Genomic DNA, 10,686 nt, shown 5'->3' on the forward strand with positions numbered 1-10,686 from the left:
TTGGCATCTGAGGAATGTAATTTTTTTGCAAACAAAAAAGAGGAATTAGTTTGCTTTAAAACCAGCTGATAAAGAAGCTGTGAAAAGTTAGTTTGGAGATTTGTTTTCTTTTCAGCTTCTTGTGTCCCACTTGCAGAGTATGAGGTTCCCTCCAGTAACTGAGTCCTTATTTGCTTTTTCTTTTCTTACACTGCTGTCTCTGCAATGGGTTTATAATGTATTTAAGCACTAGGTCTCTTGTAGCGTATATTTGATTTAAATACTTAGGAAATACATTTGTGTTGCTGGATGCAGCAGTTCTCTGCACTATAAATCAAGACTGCTACCCTGTTTTTCTCACATAACAGACCTCTTTAATTTTGGGGAGATGATATTTCTTGAGAAATTAATTGCCCAAAGCTAGAAATAGTTTGCTTCTGCTCAAGTTGTTACAAGGCCTCTGTTAAGGGAGTGGGGTTCCTGCTCCATAGGAGAGCAGGCTAGAGCCGTGGGGTTCCCACACATGCCCAGGTCTCAGGCAGAGACAGGGATTGGCATCAAAGGTTTTTGGGAACTTTCTCAAGCACAGAAGTGTAGGTGCAGGAGAGGTGGAGTTCGGACCTCAGCCATAGCAGCTGGCTTCTGGCCACTTTGCGGACTGCCCTTCCTTCCAGATGGTTGTGCAGCTTATTTAGGTGGAGGCTTTTCCACTCTGAGGGTGAAGCACATCCATCAGCCCTCTTGAGAAAACTGTTACTCCAGGGCACAGCATGAGCAGAAGAGAATTCCAGAGCGTTGCTGCATGAAGTCTTAATTATTTCCTCATTTTTGGTGATTTATTTTTTGTGTAGGACACCCTGAACGTTGGCAGAACGCATGTCAGCCCCTTTCCTTCTTTCTTGCTTGTAGGGCCTAGCTGCAGTACAGCTATATCCTGCTTCTCTGGTACAACCACTTAGCTCAAGTTTACACAGTGACAGCCTCAGCATTGAGAACAAATGCACCCAGCTAGTGCCAAAACAAAGTGACATGAAAAACATGAGAGTGCAGGGAAGAAATTCCTCACTGTCATTGACCTGAGCCTCATTGCTCCTCTGTGACTGGGAGCCTTACGCCTTTATGTGTGCAGGCACACACCTGCCTCCTTGAACCTCACGTCATGGCTGCCAGAGCATGCCAGTGTTGCCACGTGTGGCCACTTTTTTCAGGCAGGTGCTAACGGCCACCTCTGTCACAGGAAGACTCTGTTACCACCACTGGTCTATAACAAGTAAACACCCATGGCGTAGTTACCTCCCGACAGCTCTTACAGCTTCTCCACGTGGTTTTTGTTGAGGGGTGATACCACCACATTTGCTTTTGCTCTAGGAGAGTAGCATGGCCAACTTTGCAGAAGTAACCAAAGGCTTTCATTTGGCCTCTCGTTGCCACTTGTGCTTCGCCATCAGCTTCCCAACCAATCTGTCCTCAACTAGCCTGCATGTCTCTCGCTTAGTACCCTCCCAGAAAGCATCCTGCCCAGTCAGATGGCATATTTGAAGGACAGATGAAAAGAATGAGCCAGCACAGACAAACCTCAATCAGAAAAAGTTGTGTGTCTTTCATGAGGATGCTGTTTTGCATGTTGCTGTATTTTTTAATTATTGTAATGAGGTGTGATTGTCTATTGGTTACCCACAATACTTCTTGGGGACTCTCCCCCGGTAACTCTTGTCAACACTTGTTAATCTGACAAAAGGCTACAAATTAAGCTCTGTTAATTTAATGTTTTCTCACCGAGATCTAAATACCGAAAGAGGCCCAAAGCGCAACTGAAGTCCTTTGATTCACTGTACTTTATTTTGGTATAAATTTACATTCATTATTGTTTTCCTTTGGATGTGTAGCCCTCAATTAGTGTGATGGCTCCATTAAAGCAAGCGAGACTTCGCCTTTAATTATTACAACAAAACACCTAGTTTCAGCTTGGGGAGAGGGTCTCTATTGACATAAGCAGAGGTTATAAAATTTAATTAGCCATTCCTATCAGATTTATGGCATTCAAATTGTTCTGTGTTTCTTTCCTTTGATCCTTGCTGTACAATCCCCAAGATTTTTGTTCTGATCAAATGAGAATAAAGCTTACTGTGCAGAGAGAAGTTTTTTGTTGTTTTTTTTTTTTAAAAAAAAAAAAACACCCTTTTTTCTTTCTCTCATTCTCTTTTTCCCTTCTTTTTTGCCAGGCAAGGTCAGCCAGTGTACCCAATCACAACAGGGGGTTTCCGCCACCCTTACCCAACAGCTCTGACCGTCAATGCTTCCATGTCAAGGTGAGTTCAAACGCTGAGGTCCTGAACTGAGAGCGAATGTAACTCTTGCTGCCCTCTCTAAAGGAGGGCATTTCATCTAGGAAGGGTGTTTCTGAAGGCACTTCAGTTAAAGAGTCATCTGTAGCTTTTTGGTGGGGTGGAGGAGGAGAGGACATGGGGTACCTTCCTGTTTGAGGAGCTGGGGATGTCCTAGTGCTGTCACTGAGCTTTAAGAATTTGGTTTTGAGGGAGAAGTGGAGAAGGAATTTGTCCTTAAAAGACAAGCTAAATGAAAAAGCTGGGAGAATGTGATGTTGGAAAAGCAAGGAGGAGAAGCTGTGATACTTTTTCCTTTCTCTTGGGTGTCACCCGGAGCAGTGCTCTGTGTGTGAGGGAGGTGTCTCGGGATGGAGGAGGGCTGCTCTTTCAGCAAAGTTGGGAGGAAGGTTATTGCACTATGTTTTCCCCTACCAAAGCTCCAAACACTGATAGTCAACCTAAAAAGGCTTGCCTGGCCCTCTAAAGCTTTAGAAGTATATATTTCTCCCCCTCCCTCCAATTAATTCCATCTAATTTTCCAGGGGCTGCTAGTTTTATTTACAAACTGGTTGGCAGCACTATGTTTAAGTAATCACTAATTGCTCCTAATGATAGTTTTATTTTCAGTTCATCTGATTTTCAGTCTGGTTAATTAAATCGGTGGAGGTTTAGACTTTCCTGATGGGCTGAAACAGCTAATCCATTTTGATGATGGCACGTAATTAAATTAGCATGCATTACATAGCAAGGTTCCATGTCTCTTCCCTGCTCTGTCCCTTCCTTTCCATCTCTGCAGTTTAATATGTGAAGGTGGTGTATAGAGGATTTAAGGAGGAAAAGGTTGGGGGCGGGCTGTGGGGAAACACACCTCATTGAGAAATGGAAATTGTAACTAGAGCTCGTGAATGAATGGAAAGGAAATAGTGTGTCATGTGTTTTAGATAACTAGAGTAAAAGAGAAAAAATTTAAGGTTTTCCCTTGTTGCTCCAGCAAATAGAGAGACAACTGGAAAATCAACTTAAAAAAAAAAAAAAAGAATAGACCCAGCAGAGGGGAGAAAAAATCCTGGGCTGGGGAGAGAGCTGCAAATTTAAACAGTGTCTCCCTCCCTTCATTTAATCTTTTTTAATATCTATAAAAGACTTGCAGGCATGGTGTGAGGCAAAGTAGAGCTTGATTTAGTTTAATTATTATTAGAGAGGCTAGTCATTTGAGGGAGGGGGGAGATGTGGGAGGGGGGAGGCTATATTCCCAAGATAGGCTTTATGAAAGGTATCTAGTTAAAAAGAGTACACAGCAAATTAAATACATTATTGTGGTAATGGGACGACAGAAGTAGAGGTCTATTATACTTATGGCAGTTATAGGAAATGTAGGCTCCTTGCCCTGTTCTAGCACATCCTTTGATATTCATTCCATTCAGCAGCAGGGCCAGGACTTCTCAGAATTAAGTGATGGGTCATTATACTTTAAACACCATGGAGAAGCCTAGATTGGCAATTAAACAGCACTTGCTGACACTCGCTTGTGCCACCCTGTGACCCCCTTTAGATTGAGTTGTTGGAGCTCGGGGCCCTCAGCCTGCTAAATTGGTAGCAGGCACTTCTCCTGACGAGGGCTGGCTCTGAAATCTGCCGGCTTCAAAGGGAGCAAGATCATGTATAAACCATAATGTGGGTGCACCGTGGCTCAAAAAATAAGGCAGGAATAGATGAAATGTTACAAGTGCAAGGGGAAAATGAGAGAATAATGACAAATCTAATGCAACTCAAAGCAGAATTGTTGCACAGAAAAATGCATCCCACTGCTTGTGCATAAAATCAAGGCAGGCAGATGACATCCAGTTAACAGAAACATGTCAACAGTGAAGTAAAGTGAGAGTGAGTAAGAGAGAAGCCCCTGAGACAGCCAGGAACAAAAAATTAGTTGTCCTTAACAAGTTAAGACTCATCATTATATTCTGGCTTGGAGCCATAAAAGGAGACAGTGGTGTATAATGAGCTGCTTAGAATTTTTAGGATGTTTATTGCAGTTCATGGAATACTTGTCTGGAGAAAATAATACGAGGGGATGTCTTCGGCGAAGGTGAGGGGTGTGCTTCTGTGCACAGAGCCTTTCTTTTTGTCTCTGACAGAAGCCCACACACGCACACATGCTCAGACGTACACGCAGGCTGACGAATAGATTTAAGATGTTTATCCTTTGTTTCAGCGCAGAAACTTCTCTCCTGCTTTCCCGTGCATGGGAAACACCCTCTGGGCAGACGGCGCTCTGATACGTCGTTCCACACAGGTTTTCTCCTGCCCGACGTATCGGCTGGGGGGGAAGGACAGCCCATGCCCTCAGTAGCCAGCGTAGCTGGAGACGGGGCTGGCGTGCCCGGGGATACCCACGCTTGCCCACAGACGTGCCCCTTTGTGGCTGGCCTCCAGGCCACAGCCCTTTGGGGTGGTCTTATTGGCTCTGTCCAGATGTTGAAGCTGGGGCAGACCCCAACCTGAGCCCTCCGTCCACGTTTTTCCCGAGCCTTCACTTAAAAGTCGTTCCCGTCTTTGCCTGCGTTACGGTACAGACCTTGGGAGCATATAATGCTTCCCAACCCTGAATATTCCCTGAGCTTAGTAATTACAGTTCATTAGTTAGAATGTGCTTATGAATAGTTTATAAAAGGTTAATGGGTGACTAATAGTGATTTTCATAAATGGTTTAAACTGTTAAGGTAGTGTCTTCAGACTGTTTTAACCATTTACAAACCTTTTCTCCGCTTGTAGCATCGCCCCACTCGTTTTGTATGCATGCAACATGCTTGTAACATCTCTTGATCCTTCATTACCCCTCTGTTATATGTCCTTAATGTAAATTGAGGTCGGGTTAACTGACTGGTGGGCAAACAGTGGACCCACTATGAAAAAAACAACTGCTGTGAGAGGAAATCAGGAAATAATTTAGCAGAATTACACCAGATGAACACTGTGCAGCAGTTAAGTGGTGGCAGTGGAAAATACCTTCTGTAATTGAAATTTCAGGGGAAATTCACATTCACCGAATGTAATTACTGAAGTTGGAGTGTAGCCAGAAACTTAAAAATTAATAGTTTTCCTCTACTCGTATTGCCACATGAGTGGATGTCTACAGGTAAATAAGCAGCCACTTAGACTTTGGGCTGAACCTCCACTCGGCCCACTGAAGTCCATGGGATTGTGAGAGCAACTTTGGCTTGAAGTGTGTTTTTATAGCCCCAAACATAGGAAAGGGTGTGTAAGTCCAATAGGCAGCCTCATGTCCTGGAGGGAGAGACATTCAGTGTGAAATAATCTATGGTCATCAGCAGTGAACTCACAACTTGGGGAAACTGCCACCCCAGAAGTAACCACTGAGCTGCAGCTGTCTGTTGATGAAAGCTGCCCTGTCTCTGAGGTTCACAGCTCAGTGGGTAAAATCTCAGCCCTGCTGAAGTCAGTGAAGGCTTCATCATCCTCCAGTTTTTCACCCAATATGTGTGTGTAGGCTTCTCCTCCTCTGCTGCCCTTCCTCCGCATCTGGTCACTCTGATGTGCAAATACTTACTTTCCTTCTTTTAAGTGGTAACTGGGAAAATACTTTTCCCATAGCTGGGGGGGAAGTTAAATTTTTTGCAGATTTTCTTCAATCTTCTCAATTTTTTGTTAGCTGGAGGTACCTAAATCTTCATCAAGAATAAACAAGTAAAATAACCCCTTATCTTGTCTTGAATTGGTTCCTTTGAACATCCTGACCGTACAACAACCCATCATGTAGGCAGAGTTCATTTTGCAGAGTGTTTTAATTTTTGACTAGATAGATACTCATTTGAGAAGCAAGTCCATGAGCCAGTTATCCTGGCCGTATCACAGGATCATCTTCAGAAGCTTAACAAGCACCATCCTCTGTCCCCAGTAGCTCCAGCTGTAATCAGTCTCTTGTGGTATTTAGGAGCCCTTCTCTAGTGATGAGTCTAATCTTATTCAGGTCCTCTCTCACACCTTTCTGCCCATGTGCTACCACTGCACTCGGATCTTCCTCCTTGGTGGTGTGTGCCCGTTGCCCTTCTCATTGTGTCCTCATGTCAGACAGGAACAGCTCTTCTTGCCTGCTCTCTGAAAGTAGACTTTTCTTCTCCATCTCCATCCTTCATTGTCCCCTTGTCCCTGTGTTCTGGCTCTCATTCCAGTTTGAACCCCACCTAGCCTCAGCAGCATAGTCTTTTCTTGACCTAGAGGTCTTGCCTAGGACAGAGAGTCATTCCATAGGATGTATGTCAACTTTTTGTCACTATGCTTATATCACTTTCAGTGAGGTCAGAGTTTTGCCATGGGGTTTTTCTTTCTGTCCATGTTTGCAAGTTATATTCTTTTTAAAAGCTCTTAGTGTCAGTTTTTATTGTTTGCATTGTGCTATGGCTGAAGGCCACAGGCACTATGCCAACAGTATGTCCGATCAAAATACATACACATGAAAATAGAGGGAAGACAGAAAAAAAAATAAATACAGAGGCCCAGGTTGTGCCTTGCTGATGGTGAGACACTTCTGTGGCAGAAGTGGGACCAGGATGTCCGTCTCCTTGCAGCCCCTCGGTTGTCTTCTGTTCTGACCTACCACCACCAAAGCATTTCCTCGAGCGTACATTTCTCCCCCAGCCACTTTTGTCAGGGAGTGGGCAAGGCATTCTGACAGTCCGCTTGGAGATTTGTGTCCATCAGTCTTTAGCAGAAGTAGGAGGGGTCATTTTGCTACCCGTTTTCCTCTTCCTTTGCCGTCGCACCCTCCTCCTTCCCTTCTTTCTGTGCCTCTGTGAAGAGCTGCAGTTCTGTACAGTTTGAACAACTTGATGTTCTCCCTGTCAGTGCCTGCTCTTCCCACCACTGCCTTCAAAGACAAAAGACTTCTGTCTGATGGTCCTGAGTACTGCAGCTGATGGGCAAGATCCTCAGAGCTTGTAGTGGACAGTACCTCTTGTTCATGAAAGTACTACTGTGTTGTCTTGTAAATGTAGGGAATGTCCAGGCAGTTGCGGGGGGGATTAAGCTCAATAGTAGAATTTATAAGGGGAGGGAGAATAAAATAAATCACATTATATTTCTGATGCTTCTACACAGTGTACTTATCCATGGTATATCACCCCATTTTAAATCCTGTTCGATAGAAAAAAATCATTGTATGTTGGTGATAGAAAAATTAATTCTTTATCCCATTGTGTGTTCCGTATTCTTGGTGTATTTTATGTGGACCAAGATGGTTCAAAATCTAGGATGAAAGTATGGATTAGCAATGATAAAAAACCTTGTCGTTTGCCAGATCACTTTAGCTTTGGAATTTTGAGGGATGTTATTTCTGAGTCAAAATTTTAGGCTAGGTCCCAGTCCCTGGGAATCTGCTGACTTCAGCAGGGATTTTCTAAGAGAAAGACAATCAGTCATAATGTGCTTTCCTTAATCACTGCAAATCCTTTCTGAGGCTGTTGGGAAATAACGATAAAAAGTCAGTCCTCCTTTTGAGAAATTAATTCATTTTGGTTAAAAAATAAAAAGTCTGTACAATTGTGCCATATTCGTGCTGTGGCCCCGGCTGAACGATTAGATTTGTGTGGAAGGGTTGCACATCCCTCTGAATCCAGTTGCAGGACTGGGGCCTCTCCATGTATATGACCATGAACCATAAACCTGATGACATTTTTTTCTCCTAAGAAAGGCTAGACTTTATTTTGCATGGATTTAGGCCTTCCTGGGTTACCTTATTGAGTCAAAATTAACATAATTCCATGGTCTTCCCAACTTCTGTTAAAGCAATGTGGCTCAGAGCTATATTAGATACAAATATTTTTTTTTTCCTTCATCAACAAAATGTAGCTGATGAGGTGTCTGTAAGGATTATCAAAAATGCATCTAGATTGTGTCGGCATTAATATTTTATTTTGCTGTCAATATGCAATAAAAGCTGTCATCTCAAATTCACAACATGATTCAGAACTATAAAAATTGATTCCTTGGTTGCCGCAGATAATTTCCTAACAAAGAAAGAGACTGGTGGATTTTCTTGCAGGTAGCTGAAATTCCACTTTCATCCAAGTTCATCCAGTTGAATTTGCCTTTTGTTAAAGATGTTAAAAATCATGATGTCTCATGTCAGTAATGATAATGAAGGGGAAGATTGGCTTTAATGACATTAGAAGAGTCATTATGTTTAATTTATTGCTAATTAATGCTGCCAGCTTTCATATGCTTTGTCTAGCTGTCATGTGCTTGTTATATGCCTTTTTTTTTGGCCGTTTTTTTTTTTTTAATGTGTGTACACATCCCTCCCCATTCATTCATTTTTATTCTGACGATTTACACAGCTTTCTCTCCTCTAGGTTTCCTCCACACATGGTCCCGCCACACCATAGTTTACATACAACTGGAATCCCTCATCCGGCCATAGTCACACCAACAGTCAAACAGGAATCTTCCCAGAGCGATGTCGGCTCACTCCACAGCTCGTAAGTTGTTGCCTCCTTTGTCTTCTTTTTTGAAACACCCTAAGCATCACCTGTGCATGCATGCCTTTAAAAATGCTTGGATTTACGGGAATGGTTTTGCTCTGAAATATTTCTTTACGTTGCTTTTTCTCTTCTGTTCTAATTGATTTGAAGGTGATTTAACTACCAAAGTGTGTCAAAATAATGGTAACAGTCGTCCTGTGACACAGATGAGTAGTTATTCATTTTACCCATTTTAACAAGGAAGCAGAGTTTTCTTGATCAAGATTAAAGCTTCTTGACTGGTTTCCCTGTTATTCAGTGCCTGGATGGAAGCCGTGAGATACCAGATACACAACAGGAGACAATAAATTAGAGCATAAATGTCTTTTCAAAGCTGCAGAGAAAGCTGGTATCAAGTTTAGGTTTGAGCCAAGGAGTGCCCTGGTCTATCTCTGTCTGTAGTGCTTCTGATGCTTCTTGCCTTTCATTTCATTGGTGAAGCAGAAAGACAAGGCGTTGCTTTGCACTGATGATGGGTTGTAATTACTTCCTCTATCATCATGCTCACAACCCCTCCCCATGAACCCATTTTTCTGGGTGCCTGTGTCCTTCCAAGGTTCTTCTAGCGGCTGAAAGTGTGCTTGGTGATATTTCATAAAGATGAGATGTGTTTTCTTGCAATGTTCTTAAAACTGTTCTCATAGAGCACCACGGTGAAGGCTCTAGAGAAACTTCTGGTCCTCTTCTGAGAGATTTCTGAGGATTAATGCCAGAAAGGTTTGAGGGCATTAATGTAATAAACTCACAAAGGTTCTCACTATGAGATTTCTGTCTGTTGTGTCTTTCCACTTCAGAAAACATCAGGACTCCAAAAAAGAAGAAGAGAAAAAGAAGCCACACATAAAGAAACCTCTTAATGCATTTATGTTGTATATGAAGGAAATGAGAGCAAAAGTTGTAGCAGAATGCACATTGAAAGAGAGCGCAGCCATCAACCAAATCCTTGGTCGAAGGGTAGGTAACAGAGGAGAAGCACAAGCAGGGACTGAAACGTGGTAGGATTCAAACCTTCTGAATCGCTGTGTTTTCCTCGTATTTTGATAACGGATTTGGAAGTTACTAAACCAAAAGCCTTGGTTTGGTTTGTGGTTTTAGCAGACAACTAGGTCATTCATGGGGAGGAGGGGGCAGTTAAATAATAGCAGTGTTACTTTGGTGTTATTCCCATGACCCGTAATTTTAATAATCTCAGATTTTTATTTTGTCCTGAAATAGGCAGAATAGCAAATGGGGAAGGAAGAACCTTTTGGGCACCATACCGGTATCAGTACCTGAGAGCTTAGAGGAGGGTGCCACTGAGGGAGGGAGGAGGAGACCTTCTTTTAAACCTGGCTCAGGACAAGTGATTCAGCTGCTGGACCCTGTTCCCTGCTCTTGGATTTTTTTATTTTTCTGAATTCTCTCTCATCAGGAGACGAAGGGGCTGAATGAACATAAATGATTAGTTGTGACTCAGTTGAGTTAACTGTAGTTATAATATGGCTTTATAAATAAAATATGAATGTCAGCATGCCAGATCATCTGATTTTATCTCGTTTTTTATGAAAATAAACTCTAGCTGTGTTTGTATATAAGTAATATACTTCGCTGTTAACACACTTTAAAAAAAACCAACACAAACACTTGTGCTTTTTTATTTTGTCTTTTTCTCTCTTCTTCACCCCAGTGGCACGCGTTATCCAGAGAAGAACAAGCGAAATACTATGAACTAGCAAGAAAGGAACGACAGCTTCATATGCAGCTGTACCCGGGCTGGTCCGCACGGGATAACTATGTAGGTTCCTATGTAGGTGGAAATTTTTTTAGTAGTAGAGCTTGTAGATATGTGTATGTGACCTGCTGAA

General features: G+C 42.6%; 1 protein-coding gene across 1 annotated transcript in view; it reads left to right on the plus strand.

The window, feature by feature from the left end:
* The window catches only part of LOC104270259 (transcription factor 7-like 2), a gene marked incomplete at both ends in the record, with an annotated part of 13,504 nt that extends 2,888 nt beyond the window's left edge, over positions 1-10,616 (plus strand). The window contains 4 exons of the mRNA XM_009864565.1: positions 2,202-2,288; positions 8,675-8,800; positions 9,637-9,796; positions 10,509-10,616. Coding sequence (XP_009862867.1) covers positions 2,202-2,288; positions 8,675-8,800; positions 9,637-9,796; positions 10,509-10,616 — 481 coding nt within the window. The remainder of the gene's footprint in view (positions 1-2,201; positions 2,289-8,674; positions 8,801-9,636; positions 9,797-10,508) is intronic.
* Between the last annotated feature and the right edge of the window lie 70 nt (positions 10,617-10,686).

This window comes from Apaloderma vittatum, unplaced genomic scaffold (genome assembly GCF_000703405.1).
Source record: "Apaloderma vittatum isolate BGI_N311 unplaced genomic scaffold, ASM70340v1 scaffold16382, whole genome shotgun sequence".
NCBI lineage: Eukaryota > Metazoa > Chordata > Aves > Trogoniformes > Trogonidae > Apaloderma > Apaloderma vittatum.